The sequence below is a fragment of the Cervus elaphus genome, chromosome 5 (assembly GCF_910594005.1).
Source record: "Cervus elaphus chromosome 5, mCerEla1.1, whole genome shotgun sequence".
Classification (NCBI taxonomy): domain Eukaryota; kingdom Metazoa; phylum Chordata; class Mammalia; order Artiodactyla; family Cervidae; genus Cervus; species Cervus elaphus.
This window is the reverse complement of record NC_057819.1, coordinates 105360001-105384227: the sequence shown is the minus strand read 5'-3', so window position 1 is coordinate 105384227 and position 24227 is coordinate 105360001. Positions and strand designations below refer to the sequence as shown.

At 43.3% G+C, this 24227-nt stretch overlaps 1 protein-coding gene and 1 non-coding gene across 2 annotated transcripts; one reads left to right on the top strand and one right to left on the bottom strand.

Annotated features, from left to right (window-relative positions):
- Positions 1-85: 85 nt before the first annotated feature.
- On the bottom strand, positions 86-15127 carry ZNF286A (zinc finger protein 286A). The gene is made up of 6 exons (XM_043903914.1): positions 15033-15127; positions 14543-14753; positions 13319-13407; positions 9575-9689; positions 8424-8516; positions 86-4416 (listed from the first exon to the last, which is right to left on the bottom strand). Exons 2-6 carry the CDS (start codon positions 14577-14579, stop codon positions 3185-3187), a joined length of 1566 nt encoding a protein of 521 aa, XP_043759849.1. The 5' UTR covers positions 14580-14753; positions 15033-15127; the 3' UTR covers positions 86-3184.
- Positions 15128-20249: 5122 nt separating this feature from the next.
- LOC122695721 lies at positions 20250-20356 on the top strand. The gene has a single exon (XR_006341479.1). It is a non-coding gene; the product is annotated as a U6 spliceosomal RNA (small nuclear RNA).
- Positions 20357-24227: the final 3871 nt, after the last annotated feature.

Below are 24227 nucleotides of genomic sequence, written 5' to 3'. Positions count from 1 at the left end.
TTTTATAGTTGGTCTTTCTTTAGTTCTCAAAACATGCTTAAATGAGAATTTAAAAGTATTTTACAAAAGTTTCTGACAACAAATATACAAACGATATCTTTATTGACAGTAGGGCAATAAGAACAATCAAATTTAGTTTACAGATAATCAAAAACATTTGAAAAGCAGGACACTAAAACTTCCAAGATTCCCGTGGGAGTACAAACACGCAGTCAGATTAAACTCTTAAGCATAAAAGGAACAAATACTGATATGAAAAGGGCCAGAGCTCTTAGTAAAACTAGCTTAGACTAAGTCCCTTGACCTAAACTGCAGTTAGAAGACACATGGGACAGCTCCTGGTTATGTGATTCTTAGAAGGAAAAAAGGCAAATTCCATGAGGTCTCCAGGAGGCTGTGTGGGATGGAACAAGAGCAGAGAGCTGTGAAGCCCTTCTCTACTCATGTGCAGGGTGGTCAACTCCAGATCAATAAACAAAGGATGTGGAAAACACACTAAGTACTTCTGATTGATGCTCAGCCACTTGTTAATAGATGGAATGTTTGTGTCCCCACCCCCAACCCCCAATTCACCTTGAAACCTAATCCCCAAAGTGCTGGTATTTGGAAGGGGACCTTTGGGAGGTGATGAGGTCATGAGGGGAGTCCTCACAAACATGCCCTCATGAAAGAGGCCCGAGACCTCCCCAGCCCTTCCACCATGGGAGGACACAGCAAACAGATGGCCATCTATGGACCAGGAAGGGGCCTCATCAGACATTCTACCAGGGTCTTGATCCTGGACTTTCCAGTCTCCAGATCTGTGAGACAGTTGTTTATAAACAAACCAGTGACATTTCATTACAGCAGACTAAACTGACTCACCACTTCATTAAAATGTTAAGCCAATCCTTCCTTGAATAGCACAGGTTTGAACTTCACAGGTCCACTTACATGTGTGTTTTTAATAAATACAACCTGCCCTCTTTATTTTGTTTTGCATCAGCAGATTCAACCAACCGTGGATGCAAATTTCCATCCATGGTTGGTTGAATATGAGAATGCAAAAGCCTCAGAAACAGAGGGCCAACTGTACTACATCATTTTCTGTAAGCACCCATGGATTTTAGTTTATGTGGGGGCTCCTGGAAACTAATGAGAGAAAAGAGTAATTGTGTGCTAGATTCTCTACCTGCAGTCTTACCCTCACAACAGCCTTGAGAGATGATCTGTTCCCATTTTACAGATAAGACTGGGGCTCAGAAAGTAGCTTTTCAAAGTCACATAATTGCCAAGTGGAGGTGGCAGGATTCAAACCCACTAATCTTGTGTTAGCCAAGTATTGGCCGCCAAATGATGAATGAACTTCTCACTCAAACACCTGGAATGTTGAGAAACAGCAAGTGTTTCAGGCTTTTTGGGACATGAAATCTCTGCCTTAACTACTTAATTCCACTATTTTAGTACAAAAACAGCTACACATAACATGTAAATAATGAGTGAGGCCCAGTTCCAATTAAACACTATTTACAGAAATAGGTGGTGGGTCTAGGCCAGTTTGTCAATTCCTGCTTCAGGTTGTTAATCTGAGAATCAAGTGATGAGAGGGCTGAGCTCCTTTTTATTTTGTCCTATGTCAGCCATTCTCCTAGTTTCATCTCTCAAGAGTTCCACCTCTTTAAAGATTTTTTTTTTTAAATTGTTTTCAAAGCCTGTCCTTAGTCCTTTACACTCTATTTCCTATTGTTTTGGTTACCATTATTGCTGGCTTTAGACCTGCCCTTGATTTCTATTACCCCCCCTTTAAACTCTTCCTCTCCTTTCCCTCAATGATAGAACTAAGGTATATGGAGGGAACGATGAGAACTGTAAGGAGTAATGGGGATAATGTGGAGGGGAAAAGCATGGGCTGGCTGTTGAGTGTTCATCAAGGACAAGATTTAGAAGAGGAAGTCTGCAACTGTTTCCTCTCTCTTTTCTATAATCTTCTTTTCACAGTCTGTTAGTCTCTGTAACAATAAAATAAAAAGTCTATAACAAGACATTTGTGTGGTGCCCTGCTAAATATTTATTTGAACTCTTGCTTTTGTGTTTCCATCCCACTACAAGGTCTTTGGTCACCTACATAACTTATGTCAAGATCAGTGTGGTTCTGTGCCTTTTCTACCTTCTCCAGGGCTCTAGGATACAACAAAGACCAATACACAGGAGAACGATGACAAAAAATGTGCATAATGTGAGGTCTGAGGATATATTTCTTGTGCCTCGGAGCTGCTCCAGGTCTTCTTCTTGCCTGGGACTCTAAATGGAACAGCACAGTGAATCAGTCAACTTTCTAGACTCTCCATATCCCAGGGGCTTTTTCTCAAAGTGACAAAACTTACTTTACACAGAGCAGAATGAGGTAAAGGAGTGAAATCTCCCTAATTCTGTAGTTACAGAAAACCAAGGATTTATTCAATGTCAAAGATAAGGAAAGAGGGACCTGAAAAAAACTATAGTTAAGGTTCCAACTCTTTCCCTATCTCAAGGTCACTTCCAAGGAAGTGTGAAGTGAGGATGTACCCAGCAGAGGGGTAATAATCATCTAAGTGTCAGCCTAATCCATGTAGGCCTAACTCAGACCCCATTTGTTCATCAATTGAGACAGTAGCCTTTGGGGCTGGGAGGGAAGCCAGAGTGTATTTCAACTCTAATCTTTAAATTTTTATAGTTAATGTAAAAAAAATGACATTCTCCAGATAGCTGGGTGTCCACTTTGGATTTGAAAATAAACAGCTCTGTGTCTTCCTGATAAGTGAGGATATGAACCCTCAGCCTCACCTATAAGATAAGGATGTCCTTACACAGTGAGATGCAGTTACAGGCTTTGGCATGACAAAGAGGGGGAACTGGACTTCACAATGACTGTATTGCTACCCACTCCCAAGGACTTTCTGAATTTCTACAAAAGAGCATTATGGGTAGCGGGATGGTGGTTTAGGGATCAACCTTTGAGATTTCTGGCTGGAAGCATTCAGAATGATCAAATCAATGGATAGAAAAAACATTGTTTATGGCTCAAAACTATTGTATTATGTGAGTAGAATTAGATGCACACAGAACTGTTTCTCAGGCAGCATTTTTTGGGTCTTCTTCCTAAACCATTCAGGTATTTAACACAGCAATAACACCAACTTACATTCCTTTGCACTCAAGTCATTTTTCAGGGCTGCTCTTCCATGTGAATCCTCTGATGTCTGATGAGGGATGAACTGCACTTAAAGCTCTTCCCACACTCGTTACACCTGTAGGGTTTCTCCCCAGTATGAGTTCTCTGGTGTTGAATAAGGGCTGACGAATGAATGAAGGCTTTGCTGCACTCGTTACATTTGTATGGTTTCTTGCCAATATGAATTCTTTGATGTTTAGCGAAATTGGAGCTCCGGCTGAAGGTTTTCCCACACTCGTGACACTCGTAGGGCTTCTCTCCCGTGTGAATCCTCTGATGCTGGACAAGATGTGTGCTCTGACTGAAGGTCTTCCCACATTCGCTGCACTCATAGGGTTTTTCTCCGGTGTGAACCCTCTGATGTTTGGTAAGTGATGAGCAGTGGCTAAAGGCTTTCCCACACTCCTGGCATTTGTAAGGTTTCTCTCCAGTGTGAGTTCTTTGATGTTTAATGAGTGCTGAGGAATGAATGAAGGCTTTATCACACTCGTTACATTCATAGGGCTTCACCCCCGTGTGAATCAGCTGGTGCTGCACAAGGTGGGTGCTTCGATTGAAGCCTTTCCCACATTCGCCGCACTCATATGGTCTCTCTCCGATGTGAATCCTCTGATGAATGGCAAGGGATGCGCTTTCGGTGAAGGCTTTTTTGCACTCACTGCACTCGAAGAGAATTCTTGTGTGAGTTCTCTGATGTTTGGTTAAATTAGCCCTGTGGCTGAAAGATTTCCCACAGTCTGCACAGCTGTAGGGCTTCTCCCCTGTATGGACCCTCTGGTGTCGAATGAGCACTGAGTGGTAAGTGAAGAGTTCACCACAGTCATTGCATTTATGAGGTTTCTTTTCTTTATAGGTCCTCTGCTTTTTCATTAAGGTAGATTTCTGTTTCAGTCTTTTTTCGAGGGTGTGGAAGGCATAGGGTCCTTTGGGAACTCTGTCTTGAGTGAGAAGGACTGACTTCTGGCCTAGGTTTCTCCAGTAAACATCATGCTCAGGGGCTCTCTCTTCTGGGAGTGAATTCATGTGGGTGAACATTCCTCTCCAGTGTCTCTCCTGACTTCCCTGCTGATTCTCCAACCACCCTTCACAGTCGAGAGTTGTTTCTGTGCTGGAGTCACAGACACTGTCCCTTGTCAGCCTGTCTATGACTGCAACCTGGCATGATTCTTCTTTGGAAAAATCTTGCACTGAAGTTGAATCCTTGCTTCTGGGACTAGTCTCCGAGTCTGAAAGAAATTGGAAATGCAAATTTCCTTCGTCCTCTGAGTTTGACAAAATGGCAGTTCTGTAACGGGTCAGAGTTAATGAAGGTGAAAAGCATGGCTTCAATGAGGAAGTAGATTTGACTCCTGGAAGATGATTTGCAAAGAGAAGCAAATGGAGGGGAACGAATGTACAGAGTATGCAGATAAATCAGTACACCATCTGACCCAGGAGGCAGAATAGGGCAAAAGATGACCAGAAAGACAAGAGGAAGGATGGAGAAGAAGTGCTACATTGCTGGATGAGCAGGAAATGAGTATCCCAGATCAGGACAGGGGAGGAACAACCTCTCACAGAACATCAAGTGCTGTCATGACCTCCCTAAGATATAATGGCAAATATATTAAATTATACCTGCACAAGGCTAAACATTACAACACTAATTGAGGTAGCAAAACTGGTAACATCTCAAATATTCTATAGAGAACTGATTAAATTATGGTGTATACACACAATGGAGTATGTGCAACTTAAAAAAATAGGAGAATGATCACTACATAATTGCTAGGAGGTGATCTTCAGGATACATTAAATAGACTTAAAAAACCCCAGCAAACTGGAAAGGAGTGTGTTGTGTTTGGTTTGCTACTTTGAGAGATATAGATATTATCGACATATTTGGTTACATTTTCCAAAATCAAGGACAGATACATGAAATACTAATAAATAAGATTACTTACAGAAAGAGCACCAGAATACAAGACAGCAGGGACAGTAGCCAACCTCTCTGAATATATCTACTATATATCTATTAGAATTTTTGTGTTCAATATGAAATTACAAAGCTAAGATAATTTATAAAGAGTATAGTTCCAAAGAATAAATAAATAGTTCAGTGAAATCCATTTGACTAGATAAATTCTTGGTTGCCTAAAAAAAGGTATGGTAGGAAAAAAGTCTGGTAGCTTGATAGGTGGACTTCCCAGGTGGCTCAGTGGTGAAGAATCTGTCTGAAATGAAGGAGACACGGGTTCAATCCCTGGGTTGGGAAGATCTCCTGGAGGAGTAAATGGCAACCCACTCCAGTATTCTTGCCTGAGAAAGCCCATGGACAGAGAAGCCTGGTGGGTTAATGGGGTCGCAAAAGAGATATGATTTAGCAACTAAACAACAACAAACAACAGAAAATGAAACAGAAGAGCCATTTCAGAAACAGTCAAGTATAAAAAGGAATTAAGGACAATACGAAGGTGGAATTTCAGTCAGTGAACTAAAGATAATTGGTTTTTAAAGCAAATGGTTCTGTGACTTATTAAACACTCAGAAGACAAGTTAGACCTGTCCCTCATTCCACACAGCCAGATGAACTCTGTTCATTTATCTACTCGTCTATCCGTTCATTCAGTGATTATCTATTGGATATGCTAAGCTCTGGGGAAAAACAAACAGTCCCTATGTACACAAGGGGAGAAAAAAATTTAGTCTGACATCCATGAATACATATAAAAAATGCACTGTAGTAAGAAATAAAAGGCAAATGATGCTGTGAAAGATTATAAGGGGAATCCAGGGGGGTGGGGTCCTCCCTGAGAAGGTAAATCACTGAGCTGAAATCCAAGTGGGGCTGGGGTCTGGGTGAGTGTTCCAGGTAACAGGTACAGATGCAGAAGTGAGCCTTCCAGGTAGAGGAAATGATATGTACAGAAGCCCCAAGGTGAGATGCAGTACTTAGGAAGAGCAGAGCAGTTGAGAGCATGGACTCTGAAATCAGAACGTGTGAATTTAAAACCAGCTCTGCCACTTCCAGCCATGTGACCTGGCCCAAGTTATTTAACTTTTCTACTTTAGCTTCCTTATCTGTAAGATGGAGCAAAAACAGTACCTGCTTCATGAAGAATAAAAACAACACCTACCTCAAAGAACATTAAATGAGGATATTTATAAAACACTGAGGACCCTGATACAGCATAGGTGCTATGTAAGCTGTTTGTAAAATATAAATTGATGTAAGGCTAGTACGGGCAGTGATTTCAAAGTGTGGTCTGTGGACCTCTGGGAGTCTCTAGGTTCAAAACTGTTTTCAAAATAATACTTGGATCTTGTTGGCCTTTTTCATTGTCTTGACGTTTGCATTTATGTTGCAAAAGTAATGGTGGTGAAACTGCCCACAACTTATGCACAAATCAGGACAAAACACCAGGTGTACTAGTAGCTGTTACATTTTCCCCTGCTGTGTACTCTCAGTTAAGCAAAAAAAAAAAGAAAAGCCAGTTTCACCTAAAAATGTCTGTGGAAACAACAGGAAACATTATTAATTTATTAAATTAATTTTAATTTATTAAACTTTGACTACACGCCCTTTTAACATTCTAGATGATGAAATAGGAAATATTCATAATGCAAGTCCACTCGTATCAAAATATGGTGCTTGTCTTGAGGCAAACCATCCACTGTGGAAGCAGTCAGTTTTCCTTTTTTAAACAGACTAGCACTTATACTTGAAAGAATGACTGACAACTATGTTATCTTGTTGGGTATCTGGCAGATATTCCCTGAAAACTGAAAAAAAGATAAGCCTACCATTTCAAAGAAAACGACTGACAGTATTTGAAAAAATGTAAGCTTTTAGGCAGAAATTAGAATTTTGGAAAACTTTTACCTCTCACCGAGAGCTTGATAGTTTCCTAATACTTAAAGGCTTTTCTGATAAGGTCAGGGGTGATACTGAAAATTGTACTTTTAAAATATTGCACAATGTGTCAATATTTGGAAGATCTGCCTAACTTAGTAAACCAAAATTTTCCAAAAGATCAATGGATTTTAAGAGTATGAAAAGTTCAAGGATATGGCTTCAGATGCACCTGCACCTAACCTTTAGGAAACTACTACTTGCCCAATTTTGGTGTATAATCAGGAGAAAAGCCAAAATTATCTGAAAAGGCTATAAAATACTCCCACTTCTTCCAACTAAATATTGGTGTGAGGCAATATTCTTCATACAGGCCAACCAAAACAATGCATCACATCAAGCTGCATTCAGAAGCAGATGTAATTATAAAGCTGTCCTCTATTAGCCATATACAAAAAGACCTGCAAAAATGTAAAACAATGCCATTCTTTTCAATAAATTTCTGTTGTAGAGAAATAATTTTTATTTAAATTGTGTTATTTGTGTTAACATGTAATGGGTTTATAATTGTTATTTCTAAATTAATCATACAATAGTTTAAAATCTTTCTCACTTTTAGTTTCTAATATGGTAACTACTGGTAGATATAACCCACATAAACAAAAGCTTGCTAGGATTCTCAACAATCTGGGGAGTTAAATAGGTTCAATGATGCTAAAACCATTAAGAGTTGCTAAGATAAGGTACAAAATCGGAGGGAAAGTAGATATGAAGCAGGGCTGGATATTATGAGTAAGGGACAGATTTTACAAGCATCTATAGGCTTCGAGGATTTTGGCTGTCATCTTAAGAGCAATGGGAAGCCATGGACCAGCCCTAAGCAAAAGGGTGATGCCATCAGACTTGCATTTTGAAAACATCACTCACTGCCACATGAAGAATGGTTTACAGGGGTAAGGGTGGAGTCAGGGAGATGACCTCAGATGAAAGGGAGACAGAGGGATGTTAATGGTGAGGAAATACTTAGAAGTGATCAGATAAACACAAGGACGAACTGGATAAAGGTGAAGGGGTTATGTAAAGATTGTTCAGATTTCTGACATGTACAATTTGATAAGCATCGAGTATCATTAATACAATTATTGGAAGAGGATCCTGTTAGGGGGATGGAGAATTTGGGCACATACCAGGCATTCAGTTTTCAACATGTTGTACTGTAGCATCTCTTGACATAAGCAAGTAGAGACAGCATGCAGGATCTTAGTACCTTGACTAGTGATTGAACTCATGGCTCCTGCATTGTAAGCAAGGAATCTTAACTACTGGACCACCAGGAAGTCCTGACTTCTTTAGCATCCCATGGGACTGTTCTTTCTGAAGACCCCCATCTATCTGACTCACCTGAGCAGCTGCTTCTGGGGGCTTTTCTCTCAAGCAGAAGTGGTTCTTTTCCATTCTCCAAACTGTGGTTCTCAGGTTTGGAAACTGGAAGCCCTGCTCATTAGAAAAATTAAAAAAAAAAAAAAAAAAAAAAGGAACTTAGTTCTTGGTGATGGGTATAAAGCTCTGTCACAGAGCACAGGCCCAACCCCTGGATCCACAAAGACAAGACACCATAGGAAGTTCTGGAATAATGGAGGTGGAAGCCTATAAATGAAGCTTAAAACATGTGCAGCAAGAGTCTGGGCACAGTAAGGAGTCACACGCATTTGAAAAGACAAACATTTAGCCTGTAAAAAATGGAAAAAAAAAAAAAAAAAAGAATTTCTCACTTGTTTATTACAGGAGTCCCAGGGAGATACTGCTCATCAGTCCTCAGCTCAGGGAAAGAGCTGGGTGAAGTGGGACCCCTGCAGCAGCACCATGAGCCTGGGAGTCTATGATTAGTTGTTTTTGATGTTTTCCTCTCTTTCTTCTTCAGTTACTAGAACCCACTTTCTTATGGAATTTATTACATAATTTGGGAGGAGCTAAGATAGTTCCTTCGACTCAGACAAACACATACATGTGCATGCATGTGTGTGCATGCACACACTTGCGCACAAGCACACCACACAGAGGTGGACACAGGTTCCAAACTGGCCAGAGCGTTCTCTATTTCCCTGGCTTGAGTAACTGTCTCATGATGGACACATAAGCCTATCTGCTGAAACTCCCAGGACAGAAGCCCTCTTTCTTTCCTCAGCTCTGTAACTGGGAAGAACGACATAATCCTAGAGAGGCCAAAGGCCATCTCTGCCCACAAGGAGATTCAGGCAAACCTATGGCGTGTCATTAAAAAATAAGCAGATAAAAGAAACTCCTGACACCGTACCTGATTCCCTTTCAAGATAATGTGAATTCAGTTTCTGTCACCTGAATCCAAAGACTCCTAATAAAAGAAAACAAGCCCAGACATTTCACCAAGACTTTACAGCATAAACAGATTCTCTCTGGGCCCAAAGAGACCAACACTTTACATAATTTCTGGCTTTGTTAAGCTACTTCACTGTCAATAAAACAGTGAGGTCCCCATAAGCAGGTCAGGAGTCACAGTGAGAGTCTGTCCTTACAGAGTGAGACCAGGTTCCTGTAGTTCTCCAGCATCACGTCCCTCTGGGCAGGATCCAGCCTCCCCCACTCCTCTGGGGTAAAGTCCATGGCCACATCCTTGAAGGTCACTGATGCCTAAGACACAAAACATACTTCTGTTCACCATTCGTCTTTCTGCAGTCTCCCTCTTGGTTTCTGCTGGCCCTGGAGTAAGCACGTAGATGTACTCAACAGGGGGAATGATTACAGTGAGACACAAGCATTCTCATGTGTTCTGGACTTTCCATGTAGAGTCACTGGGTAACAATTATGTGCCAGGCACACTGTCCAAGATCCAACATGAGAATCCAAAGAAAACCATGGTTTCTGCACTGAGAGACTATCATTTTTTCTGGGGAATCAAGAGTTAAAACAGGATCCAATGAATCAACAAAACAGTTTGGCAAAGTTAATGAAATATAGGCAGAGACAAAAAGCACATCTGTATAATTCTCCTTCTGAGTCCTCAATAAAAAACTTGAAAGATAATTTACACAGAACTTGTGACTGGAGAAGCTGTGGAACAAACGGGCATCAAATTCAGTGAAGCACGGAAGCAATTCAAAGCAAAAAGCATTAAACTGGAAAATGACAGCAATAGATTAAGAAACGGTAGAGATATAAAATGTAAATGTTCACATGTAGGACTGAGTTTATCTAACACTCAAAATACAAAAACTCATTGGAAAAATACACATACCAGTACTCAATGTTTCTCTTTAAGCGATAGAGAATGGGAATGATATTCCAGGTTGTTGAAATAAATATACCAAATGCTATAACTTGATAGAAAACAACTTCTGTTTAAATATTCATAAAGCATTTGCAAAAGTAACAAAGTAAATGTTAATAAATTCCAAAACAGAAATGAAAAAGCAATAACTGGTGGTAATTGAAAAAATTAATTAAAATTAATTAAAAATATTAAAATTTCAAAACAATAATGAAATAAAAGGCAAAAATCAATGTCATAAGGCTAAAATTGTACTCAGAAGAAACACTTCCATTTCATTAAAAAATTACTATAATTAAGTGAACAAAGTATCAAGTCAAATTAGAGACAGAACGAGGGAAAACAGAAGGAATTACAGGATAAAAGCAGAAATTAAGGGGAAGAAAATCAAGAAAAATAAGGGACTGGGAAACATGAATAAGAGCAGTACGTTATAGTACTATTACAACATCAACTTCCTGATTCTGGAAGAAGAAAATAATAAAAGAAGTGAAATGTTAAATCCTGGAGAATCTAAATGGACTACATATATGAGAAATCTTTCTACCACTTGCTATATAAGTCTCAAATTATTTCAAATAAAGTTTCCCAAAATGGAACTAATCTTAAAGAGACTTAAAAAATATAGGAATCATCCTTAGAAAATGTAGAAATCATTAATCAGCTACTAAGGAGATAAGATACTATGAAAAAAAATGACTTTGATCCTCCAATCTGCCTATCTATAGCTAAACTGACAGTGGAAATTAACTTCCAAACCATTAAAACAAAATCAGAAAAACAAACCAAAAAAAATCAGAAAAACAAAATGCAAACTACTGCACAAAGGGCAGAAAAAAATATAGATGGAGAAAGCATAGCAAACAGAATTATAAAAATAACACAGCAACAAAAATGTGAAACACAGAAGTAATTATATTAATATGAATAAATTCATTTCCCTTATAAAAAGGTTTCTTAAAACAGACACATCCTCTTTACAGAAAAAGAGATCCAGACAAAACCCCCAAAGTTGGGGACTGGGTGGGTGGGTGGGGAAATGGAAGGAAACATAGTATACTACATGTCTGAATACAGTAGTTCAAGTTCAACGAAAACATATGGAAAAATATACACCAAACTGTTATCCTTAGTAGGGAGAGGTAGCAAACTGAACTTGGTGAGGTTAGTACGCATAATATACTTTTATATCTATACATGTCTGTGCCTTTCACCTGTACTGTAAGCAAAATTTTAAAACATTAAAAAAAAAAAATCTGATAAGTAAAAGATTCACAGCCCAGGCAAATTCTAACAAGAAAGACAGTTGCAATATTAGCATCAAACAAAATCTAATGCAATACAAAAAGGACACAGAGAGAATTTTCAAAATTTCCATAAAAGGTTTAATTCATCCTGAAGCTGTAACAACTCTTGAAACTAGTCTCTTGTTGAAATGTATTAAGCATTCACCCTTCTTCTGGTGCTTATACCCTGACTGTCCTCTGGCTGCCATGTCTGGCCACGTTTAGTCCACGAAGTTCAGGCAGTACCAGCTCCACCTCTAACCCACGGGTGGGATACAGGTTTACATGTGTGTGCTCAGGTCTACTCTCTACTCTAATCATCACAGTCAGATTTGGCAAATAATGGTCCAAGGAAGGGTATAATACCCATTAGAGTTAACTTTCAGTACTTCTGGAATCTGGAACGACCAGAAGGGAAGATGTTCTTTTCCTCTGATTTTCAACATGGTAAGATGTAAGCCTAAATTTGTTAGGGGCCTGCCTGCACTAGAAGAAAAGACTGAATGCAAAACACACAGAGAGAAAAGAAAAGGTGACTGAAATGGAGAAAACAGGTTCTAATGTCACTGTCTGAGCTTAATTTTTGCCAGACCTGGATTTTCCCTTATAATTGTCAGTAAACTTGCTTGGGCCAGTTTGAATTGAGTTTTCATTAGCTGCAACTTAAAAAGCTTCTTGAGTGATAGAATCTTCAATATTCATGGAAGACATTCAAGAAACCAACGGACACCACCAAGTACTCAAGGATCCTGAGAAATCACTCTGATAACCGGTAGCAAAGTGCCAGGCCTGCTTTTCACACTCTGGATTAAAGCAGCCAAGAGAGAGGCTAGTGGAGGAATCTCTGGGTTGTGGTATGACACACATCAGGGAGAACTCTTCTCTCCTACCCAAGTTTAATAAAAATTAAAAGTTTTTGGACATGCAAAGAAAGTTGAAAGACTATTATACCAATCACCCATGTATTACAACTACCACTGAAATCCAACAACTCTTTTAATATATATATATTCGGCCACACCACAGGGATGAGGGATCTTAGTTCACTGGCCAGGGACTGAACTCGAGCCTCCTGTAGAGGAAGCACAGTCTCAACCACTGGACTGCCAGTGAAGTCCCATTATTAACAATTCTTAATATCAGTCCTTGGGGAAGGGAGAGATTGGAAAGCAAGCTGCAACTTGATAACACTTCGCCTCTAAAATACCTGAGCATTCATCGTCTTGGAGAGCTGATTAGAATCCTTCTATAGGCTTCCTTTTCCGGTACTTCTTTGAACTATCTGAATAATTATGTTCATAATTCACTCTAGCACTTAAGGTGCTTTCTTAAATTCCTACTTAACAGTCATGTGTATGCTGTTTCCCCCTAACTGAAACATACATTTTAAGAAGAGTGCACCACACTATCTTTTAAAATCATTTCCAAATACCAGGCACAGAAATTAGCTGCCACGTTAAAGAAGGGCAAAGCTCCTTCCATGCCTGCTGAGTGATAAAACTAGATGCACAAGATCCTGTGAAGAAGTAGAAAACATTTCCCACCGAATCCACTAGTCACTCGAGCCATCTCTTAGAATCAGAACTCAGCTCGGCAGATGGGCTCTAGCGGGACACAGAAAGAAACACCACTTCAAACAGAAGAGAGTGTGTCCACAATCTGAGAAAAAAGGTGAATTTCAATAATCAGCAGAGACTTTCACTCACCTGCGACCTGGCGGTGAGGCGCAAAGCTGCCACTTCTCCCTCTTCTGTGCAGTTTTCTTGGGAAAAGGGAGAATCCTGGGGAGGCAGAGCTAAAGGCAAGAAAGCAGTCATGATAGGACCCAAATGTATCTTGTGATGCAGATTTGCAACTCCTGCCACTGTACTACTGGTGCTCCTTACAGACACTGCTACTGAAGGGATCCCAATCTGGAAATAACTCAGGAACGCTGCTCTTGGGGTTTCAATTCATTCAGTTGCTGCTACCCTAACAGATCCTGGAAGATGGCACCCTCTGAGCCTGGAAATTAAAGTCCCCGCCGCACCCCCCCCCACCAGGCTTAATCTACATTAAATTAATATGGGAAAAACAGGCTCAACAGCTCTGAAAGAAATCACCCTGCAACCTTAGTCCAAACGTGGACTGCTGGATCCCACCTCCAAATAATTATCATTACTTGAGACTGGGGTAGAACCTAAAAATCCAACAAGCAGGGGTGGGGGAGGGGCGTGGATTTGATGTAGGTCACAGAGCAAACTTCAAGAAAGCCTTGATCTAGGAGAACTGGAAGCCAGTCACTGACTCCTATGCCTCGTGTCTCCTCTGTAAGACAAAGGATCTGCTCTACTGAAATCAAAGAGTTTTTGTGCAAAGTGGAAAAACAGGTGTGGAAAATGCATGCGTGCTCAGTCGGGTCCAACTTTCTGCGACCCCATGGACTGTAGCCCGCCAGGCTCCTCTGTCTATGGGATTTTCCAGACAAGAATACTGCAGTGGGTTGCCATTTCCTTCCCCAGGGGATCTTCCAGACTCAGGGATTGATCCTTTCTCTCCTGTGTCTCCTGCATTAGCAGGCGGGTTCTTTACCATTGAGCCAGCTGGGAAGATGTGTAAGATATTTTTGCCAACCAAAAAGCTAAATCGTCGGACCCCCTGATGAGGCTAGGATGGTATAACCACCCAGGAGAAGACGAAGGTGTGAGACAAAGTGAGAGGATATGCCCAAGCCTCAGCAGCTATTAATAACATTTCGCTCACATTTTGATGGAGGCTTTGCTGTGCACCCAGCTGGAGTGGGAAGAGGGGGGATCCCACAGCAAGCTCTCCACTCTCACTCGAAGAGCCCGTCCGTCCCCAGACAAAGGAGCCGGACAACACTGACTCCCGTTCATCAGGAAGGATTCGGGCCCGGCCCCCAGCACAAGTTCAACACCGGCCCGTCTCACCTCTCTTCCCGGGCGTTTCGGCCACATCAGTCTCCATGGTCACCGCCTCCTCCCGGCCGCGAAGGTTCTGCTCTCCCCCCAGCGCAGCCCTCTCGGGGCGGAGGAGCGGGAAGCCCCGAGGCCTCGTGGTCCTCCTTCCCGCCGCCCCTCGGGGGGCTCCTCCAAAAGGCTTCGCTCCGTCCCGAGCCGGCTCGGCCCTCGAAGCTGGCACCTGGAAAGCCGGGACAAGCATCCCTGAGGCTGGGCGCTCGCGCCTGGTGCAGCCGCTCGGGGACCGCGCGGCCGGAGCACCAGCGCCCCGGTCGCCGCCGAGGGGCCGCCGCGCAGACCAAGCCCCCCACCCGCCCGCCCATCCCGAGCCCCCGGGCCTCGTTCCTGCCCTCGACGCCCCTTCCTCCAGCGCGCACTCCAGCCCGGATCGGTGCAGACAGCTGCCCTGGGGGCACTGCCGAGGCCGAGTGAGAGAACCGGCACCTGAGCCACAACTCACCCCCCACCACGGCCTCACAAAGGCTATGAACTTCTCGGGCCAGCGGGGCCGCGCATGCGCAAGAGCAGGGGGTTCGGCTGGCGGGCCTCGTTCGGCCCCGGAACTACGATTCCCAGAAGGCCCCGGGCGCGGCCAGACTCCCGCTCCTTAGCAGGTGGGAGAACGCATTGCGCGGTTGGGGGAATCCTAGGAGCCGCGGGCTGCCTCCCTCTCGCGAGAGTAGCGGGCGCTTAGCTCGTGCGGGATCCCGAGGACACGCAAGAGAGCGAACGGCAGAACCGCGATACTGCAAGTCCCGCGCTCTGTCTGCACGTGGCGCTGCTGAGGCGTCCCACTTAACACACTCCAGTGTAAGATGTTCACAGTACTTGACTCTCCCCACATTCGTCTCCTTTCTCCTAAACTCATCCTTTGCTGTCGAACAGTGTGAAAGGTGTATTTGCAGACCGAGGTGCATGCGTTCGTAGACTACTTGTAATACTGAAAATTCACCCGTGTGAGATGGGTGAGTTGAAAAGATTCAGCCAGTTTCAACTGGCTCAACAGATTTGAGCAACAGGTTTCTGAAAGCATAAAAATTAAATTTATCAAAGGAGGTGTTCTCTCAAGGGAGCACGATTAGTCTCTAATTCTGTTAATGGGCTTCCCTGATAGCTCAGTTGGTAAAGAATCTGCCTGCCATGCGGGAGACCTGGGTTCGATCCCTGGATTGGGACGATCCCCTGGAGAAGGGAAAGGCTACCCACTCCAGTGTTCTGGCCTAGAGAAGAAGTCCAAGGACTATATATAGTCCATGGGATCGCAAAGAGGCGGACACAACTGAGCGGCTTTCACTTTTAGTTATTGGACAGACCTACCCACCTCGAACTTTAATTTTTGTCTACACTGTCCCTCTTCTTCTCAGTGAATAATATCACTGCTCACAAATCATTTGCAAAAGCAAGAACCGGAATATCCTCAACTCTCACTGCTTATTCATCACCAAGTCCTATTCACTGTATTCTTTAAATCATTCTCCAGTTTGTTCATGTTTCTCTTTTCCCTTCAGTATTACCTTAGTGTAATAGTGGTGTGGGTATCCATTTCCTTCTCCAGGGGATCTTCCTGACCCAGGGATCGAACCTGGGTCTCCTGCATTGCAGGCGGTTTCTTTAACGTCTGAGCCACCAGGGAAGCCCCGTTACCTTAGTTCTAGACACCGACATTTCTCTGGTGTTATGGTACCAGCCTTCTGGCTGATTTCTGTAAGTCAAGTTTGCTTTCCCACCAGTTTGTTAGCCACACGTTCTGGCTGGTGATCATTCTAAAGTAAGAATAAGATGTTACATTCCTGCTTAAAACCCTTCAGTGGTTTTAAAAAACTTTGGGGGAAAAGATTTTTAGTTCCTACCCTAAGGTACCCCCTGGGCTTACCCTGGTAGTCCAGTGGTTAAGACTCCTCACCTCCATTGCAGTGAGCGCAGATTCAGTCCCTGGTAGGGGGAGTAAGATCCTGCAGTCCACGAGACATGGCAAAAAGAAGAAGGTACTCCTTATCCAGTTCCCATTTTCCAAAGTGGTTCCCATGATCTGAGCTTGATGGTATTCACACCTTTGTGTTACCTGCTCCCTGACCTTGAGTGGACTTGTGACTTACTTTTAACCTATAAAATGCAACAAAGGTGACACGATTCTAATGCTTGTTTTGCTAGGAGAATCCTCCTTGCTGGCATTGGTGAAACAAGTGTGATATTGGGGAAATCCCCAAGACAAGAAACTGTCAGCCCAGAAAGACAGATGAGGACTAATCCTTGCCAACAACCCCCAGATGCTTGGAGGTGGATCAGCCCTAGTAGAGTCTTCACATGAGAAACCAGTCTTGGCTGACACCTTGACAGCCCGCTGCAAGGACCCAGCTAAGCTGTGCCTGGACCTTCATACACAGATACTGTGAGATAACGAATGTGTGCTATTTTCAGCCACCAAGTATATAGTAATATTGTTAGACAGAAAACGGTAACTAACACAGCATCCTAATGTAAATGGCTAGGTCCTTGTCCCAGACCCGACCTGGGTGCCTCTGGAAGGAGGGAGGTTGTTGAATTAAGAAACTAATGAAAAATGGATTGGAGACCCTCTGAGAGACAGATGGCTACAGTCTGCCCTAGGGTGTGTGTGCGCGTGTGTGTAGATGGGGATGGAATGGGAGCAGCAATGAGAAGCTCCAGATGCCACGAGGGGACTCAGGGATGTGCTCTGGGAGTGGGGGTGCTTTCTGATGTCTTCTGTGCTCCTTTCTGCTCTCTCTGACATCACTCTGGGGAAATCTTTGTCCACTCACCATAGCACAGGGTAACCTTACAGCTGGGTGGGAGAGGAGTGGATACTAACAGATACGAGCAGCTCCACCTCCAAGGGTTTTATTCACCTTTCTCCCACCCTGATCCACATGAACACCCAAATATGTACGCGCATGCAGGAACATACATGCAGTCAGCCAGATGATTACTGCAAAACAGAGGTAAAAATAGATTTATTATTACATAAGATCACCTGGTAGGAAGAGGGTGATAAACGGGGAGGGGTCTTGACCATATTTTAACACCATAGATTCTCTGCTTTGAAAATAACTCAAATTCCTCTGACTTCCCTGATGGCTCAGCTAGTAAAGAACCCACCTACCAGCGCAGGAGATGCAAGACACACAAATTCGATTCCTGAGTGGAGAAGATCCCCTGGAGAAGGAACTGGCAACCCATTCCAGTGTTCTTGCCTGGGAAATCCCATGGACAGAGGAGCCTGACAGGCTACAGTCCACAGGGTGGCAAAGAGTTGGATACAACTAGCAACTAAACATGGAGATGGCAATGGCAATCCACTCCAGTACTCTTGCCTGGAAAATCCCATGGACAGAGGAGTCTGGTAGGCTGCAGTCCATGGGGTCGCTAAGAGTTGGACATGACTGAGCGTCTTCAATTTCACTTTTCACTTTCATTCATTGGAGAAGGAAATGGCAGCCCATTCCAGTGTTCTTGCCTGGAGAATCCCAAGGACAGGGGAGCCTGGTGGGCTGCCGTCTATGGGGTCGCACAGAGTCGGACACGACTGAAGCGACTTAGCAGCAGCAGCAGCAGCAGTAGCAACTAAACAGCAGCTCTTGGGTCAACCAGTGGTCACATCCTCTTGTTGACTTCCTCCAACAATAAATAACAGAGAAGAACTTCTGACAACCTCCAGAGACTAAACATGGATCACTTACAAGACAAAAAAATAAAAGAATGATTTGTTTTGTTCAGTGAGTGCTAAAAGCAGTGCCTGGGATTTCCCTGATGGTCCAGTGGTTAAGACTCCATCTGCTGATGTCGGGGACAGTGGTTTGATCCCTGGTCTGGGAAGATTCCACATGCCTGCAGGACAGGTGCTACAACTACTGAAGCCTGTGCTCTGGAGCCCATGCTCCACAATAGAAGCCACCCCAATGAAATGCCCACACACCGCAACTACAGAGTAGCTTCTGCTCATCACAACTAGAGAAAAGCCTGTGGGCAGCAATGAAGACCCAGCACAGCCAAAATTAAATTAAAAAAAAAAAAGGAAAAAACCCAGTTCCTGGCATTTTGTGGCCCCTCAATGAATAATAATTGACTGAGTAAATCTGACTTCTCAGTAGCACTGACTACAAAAAGAAAATGATCTTTTCAAATTGTAAAAGATAAAGCTTTCAATCTAGGGTTTTACATGTTACTTAAGAATCATGTAAGTGAAGGTGCTGTTTAAATCTTCTGTTTTAGGGCATCGTCACCCTGTTTATAGTAGGTCTCGGTGTAGTTTTGTGGGCCCTGGTTTCAATGGCAATTTAATCTTCAGAGCCTTCGTGGTACTATTTTGGTCAGCTTGGTTGATCTGGTGCTGCTGGAGCTCTACCTGGTCTCTGCCGGTGCTGCCTGAGTGGGTGGAAAGGGAATGGAACTGGGTGGGTAGGGGGTCGTCTGCCCATGAGGAAGAGGCACCTCCTGGGGAGAGTGCTTTGTGTGGTGGCACCTCCCTGCCAGTACCAGTAGCACCCAGCCATCTGGTGTCTCTAGGGGTGTGTGTGTGTGTGTTCGGGGGGCAGTGGGGACTCCCCGGACTGGCTGGGACTAAGCGTACTTCCTGGACCTCTGCTAGTGCCACCTAGAGCCTGGTTTCTCTCTGTGAGTGAGTGGAGTCTCAGGTTTGCGGGGGACAAAGAGGGTTCTCAAGGAGGATCCCCCTTGTCAGTGCCACTTCACCCTGACTTCAGCTCCAGGTTGGGGGGAGGAGACTCAAGTCCAAGGGGTACAGCAGCTTCCTGTCTGGGTGATGTGGCAGTCGCTGGCTGAAGTGCCGTGATGAGGCTGCAGCGTGGTCCCCTGTGAGTTCCCTCTGCAGGATCTGAGCCGAGTGTGGGGCGTGTGTGTGTGCTGGGAGTCACCATGCTTGTTATTTCTGCCTGAGGCAGCTGGGAGTCTCTGGATAAGAATGGATTTTCTTGTTCCTGAATTTAAAGCTCAGAATCTCGCAAAGCTGTGAAAAGCACTCTGTTGTGTGAGTGACCCTGGCCAAGAGCTCACTCCTTCCAGCTGATGTTAGGAATGAAAACCTTTGCCTAATGTGAGCTGTTTGTGAGTGAATGAACAAACACAGTTTAGTTATTTACTTTGCATTCACGAGACTCTTAGGTTCTCAACCAGGGGTGATTTTGCCCCCAGAGGGGACAATTGCCAGTGTCTGGAGACATTTTCTCTGTCACCACTTGGGGAGAGAGTGTCACTTGTCTCCAGAAAGTGCTGGTTTCCATGGGGTGCTTCTGAACCTCCCATAGTGTGCACAAAACAGCCCCCCCATCTCCCGACAATGGCAACAGTGCAAGGCTGACAAACCCTCAGGTTGGTGACATGCCATGGCAGCACATGGCCACCAGATGGCAGTCATGCCTGCTGCTAAGATGTTAGATCACAAGCGCTTGCAAGCCCCAGGTGCATTCTCCTGGGGCTCAGTTGTGTCCAACTCTTTGTGACCCCACGGACTGTATAGCCCACCAGGCTCCTCTGTCCATGGAGTTCTCCAGGCAAGAATACTGGAGTGTGTTGCCATGCCCTTCTCCAGGGGATCTTAAAGTACAATATAAGGGTTCCTCTGATCCCCTGCAAGTCTTACCCTTAAAGAAATGAGTTTGGGACTTCCCTGGTGGTTCAGTGGTTAAGAATCCAGCTGCCAGTGCTCGCTTCGGCAGCACATATACTAAAATTGGAACGATACAGAGAAGATTAGCATGGCCCCTGCGCAAGGATGACACGCAAATTCGTGAAGCGTTCCATATTTTTAACAGTGTGGAGATTTCTTAAAAAACTGGAAATAGAACTGCCATATGACCCAGCAATACCACTTCTGGGCATACACACCGAGGAAACCAGATCTGAAAGAGACACGTGCACCCCAATGTTCATCGCAGCACTGTTTAAAATAGCCAGGACATGGAAGCAACCTAGATGCCCATCAGCAGACGAATGGATAAGGAAGCTGTGGTACATATACACCATGGAATATTACTCAGCCATTAAAAAGAATTCATTTGAATCAGTTCTAATGAGATGGATGAAACTGGAGCCCATTATACAGAGTGAAGTAAGCCAGAAAGATAAAGACCATTACAGTATACTAACACATATATATGGAATTTAGAAAGATGGTAATGATAACCCTATATGCAAAACAGAAAAAGAGACACAGAAATACAGAACAGACTTTTGGACTCTGTGGGAGAAGGTGAGGGTGGGATGTTTCGAGAGAACAGCATCGAAACATGTATATTATCTATGGTGAAACAGATCACCAGCCCAGGTTGGATGCATGAGACAAGTGCTCGGGCCTGATGCACTGGGAAGACCCAGAGGGATTGGGTAGAGAGGGAGGTGGGAGGGGGGATCGGGATGGAGAATTCATGTAAATCCATGGCTGATTCATGTCAATGTATGACAAAAACCACTACAATATTCTAAAGTAATTAGCCTCCAACTAATAAAAATAAATGAAAAAAAAAAAAAAAGAATCCAGCTGCTAGCATGGGGGACACAGGTTCCATCCCCAGTCTGGGAAGATCTCAGCTGCAGGGCAACGAAACCCATGCTCTGCAACAAGAGAAGTCACTGCACTGAGAAGCCCGAACACCACAATTAGAGACTAGCCCTTGCTCACCACAATTAGAGAAAGCCTGTGCACAGCAACAAAGGTAAAATAAAAATAAAATAGCACAGCCAAAAATAAAAAAGAATTGAGTTTGAATCTGAATCTTTCCTCATGCATGTGTGTATGTGTATGTATATATGTGTGTGTACACACACATATGTCACCAGTATCGTACTGTTTCTTTTGTTTTACAACTCACTTTTTTTCCTCAACATTTTACTCTGGATAACTTTACAAGTCCTCTTGAGCTACCATGTGCTTTAAATGGATGCATAGTGTCTGGTATATGGACATACTTTACTTTATTTATTTATATTGATGGGCACTTGAGTTCTTACCAGTATTTTTTTTGCTTTCTTCCAAATGCAAGCAATTCTGTGATCATTCTGCTATTGCTACAAGATAGGTTCCAGAAATGTGATGAGTCAGAGTGCACGAAAGGTGGAATCTTGATGACTCAGAAGCACTGATTTGTGCTCCAAAGTGCAGGAGAGGATCCATTTCCCCATATTCTCACCTATATTGGTATCCATTAGTATCTAATATCTATATTGAATACTGTCTTTTTTTCTTTTTTACTTTTTGGCTGTGCTGTGTGACATATGGCCTCTTAGTTCCCTGACCTGGAATGGAACCCAAGCCTTCTGCATTGGAAGTGCAGAATCTTAACCACTGGACTGCCAAGGGAGTCCTCAATATTTGACTATCTTTAATTCATATTTTATTGTATTATTCTTAATGAAGTTGGATATTTTTTCATATTTTTAAATATTTTCTAATGTTTATCAGCACATTTCCCAATTTTATATTCAATTAAAAAATCAATTTGAAGTAGCTCTTTATCTGTTTTGCTTATTATTGCTTTGTCTGAATTTTGACTTTGAGTAAGGGGTGTTCAGTTCAGTTCAGTTCAGTTCATTCGCTCAGTCATGTCTGACTCTTTGAGACCCCATGAACTGCAGCATGCCAGGCCTCCCTGTCCATCACCAACTCCTGGAGTTTACTCAAACTCATGTCCATTGAGTCGGTGATGCCATACAGCCATCTCATCCTCTGTTGTCCCCTTCTCCTCCTGCCCTCAATCTTTCCCAGCATCAGGGTCTTTTCCAATGAGTCAGCTCTTCACGTCAGGTGGCCAAAGTTTTGGAGTTTTAGCTTCAACATCAGTCCTTCCAATGAACACCCAGGACTGATTTCCTTTAGGATGGACTGGTTGGATCTCCTTGCAGTCCAAGGGATTCTCAAGAATCTTCTCCAATGCCACCGTTCAAAAGCATCAATTCTTCAGTGCTCAGCTTTCTTTATAGTCCAACTCTCACAGCCATACATGACTACTGGAAAACCATAGCCTTGACTAGGCGGACCTTTGTTGACAAAGTAATGTCTCTGTTTTCTAATATGCTGTCTAGGTTGGTCATAACTTTCCTTCCAAGGAGTAAGCGTCTTTTAATTTATGTCTGCAATCACCATCTGCAGTGATTTTGGAGCCCCCCAAAATAAAGTCAGCCACTGTTTCCACTGTTTCCCTATCTATTTGCCAGGAAGTGATGGGACCAGATACCATGATCTTAGTTTTCTGAATGTTGAGCTTTAAGTCAACTTTTTCACTCTCCTCTTTCACTTTCATCAAGAGTCTCTTTAGTTCTTCACTTTCTGCCATGAGGGTGGTGTCATCTGCATATCTGAGGTTATTGATATTTCTCCCGGCAATGTTTATTCCAGCTTGTGCTTCTTCCAGCTCAGCATTTCTCATGATGTACTCTGCATGTAAGTTAAATAAGCAGGGTGACAATATACAGCCTTGATGTACTCCTTTTCATATTTGGAACCAGTCTGTTGTTCCACAATCACAGACAACTAGCCAGACTGATCACATGGACCACAGCCTTGTCTAACTCAGTGAAATGAAGCCATGCCATGTGGGGCCACCCAAGATGGATGGGTCACAGTGGAGAGGTCTGACAGAATGTGGTCCACTGGAGAAGGGAATGACAAACCACTTCAGTATTCTTGCCTTGAGAACCCCATGAACAGTATGAAAAGGCAAAAAGATAGGACACTGAAAGAACTCCCCAGGTTGGTAGGTGCCCAATATGCTACTGGAGATCAGTGGAGAAATAACTCCAGAAAGAATGAAGGGATGGAGCCAAAGCAAAAACAACACCCAGTTGTGGATGTGACTGGTGATAGAAGCAAGGTCCGATGCTGTAAAGAGCAATATCTCATAGGAACCTGGAATGTTAGGTCCACGAATCAAGGCAAGTTGGAAGTGGTCAAACAGGAGATGCCAAGAGTGAACGTCAACCTTCTAGGAATCAGCAAACTAAGATGGACTGGAATGGGTGAATTTAACTCAGATGACCATTATATCTACCACTGTGGGCAGGAATCCCTTAGAAGAAATGGAGTAGCCATCATAGTCAACAAAAGAGTCCGAAATGCAGTACTTGGATGCAATCTCAAAAATGACAGAATGATCTCTGTTCATTTCCAAGGCAAACCATTCAATATCATGGCAATCCAAGTCCATGCCCCGACCAGTAATGCTGAAGAAGCTGAAGTTGAACGGTTCTATGAAGACCTACAAGACTTTTTAGAGTAAGGGGTGAGTTAGGGATAAAACTTAATATTTTGTCAAACAGCTAGCCAATTGAACTAACAACCTTTATTACTTAATTCCTTCCTTTCAATTGTAATGAAATGCATGCATCCCAGGGTCTAATTTTGGACTCTGTTATATCTAACCTTATGCTGGTTTTAGAGTGATTTTTTTCCCCCCCACAGTGCATGGCATGCAGGGTCTTAGTTCCCTGATCAGGGATTGAACCTGTGGCCACTGCAGTGGAAGCGTGGAGTTGTAACCACTGGACCGGACATCCCAAGTTTTTATATTTAGAATATACTTGGAGATACAGATCCAAAAGTCTGAGCTGGAGATGTCAACTTGTTGACTTGGTAACTGAAGGTTAAGGAAGGGATGTACTCATTGAGGGCAGAGCATCAGCTGCG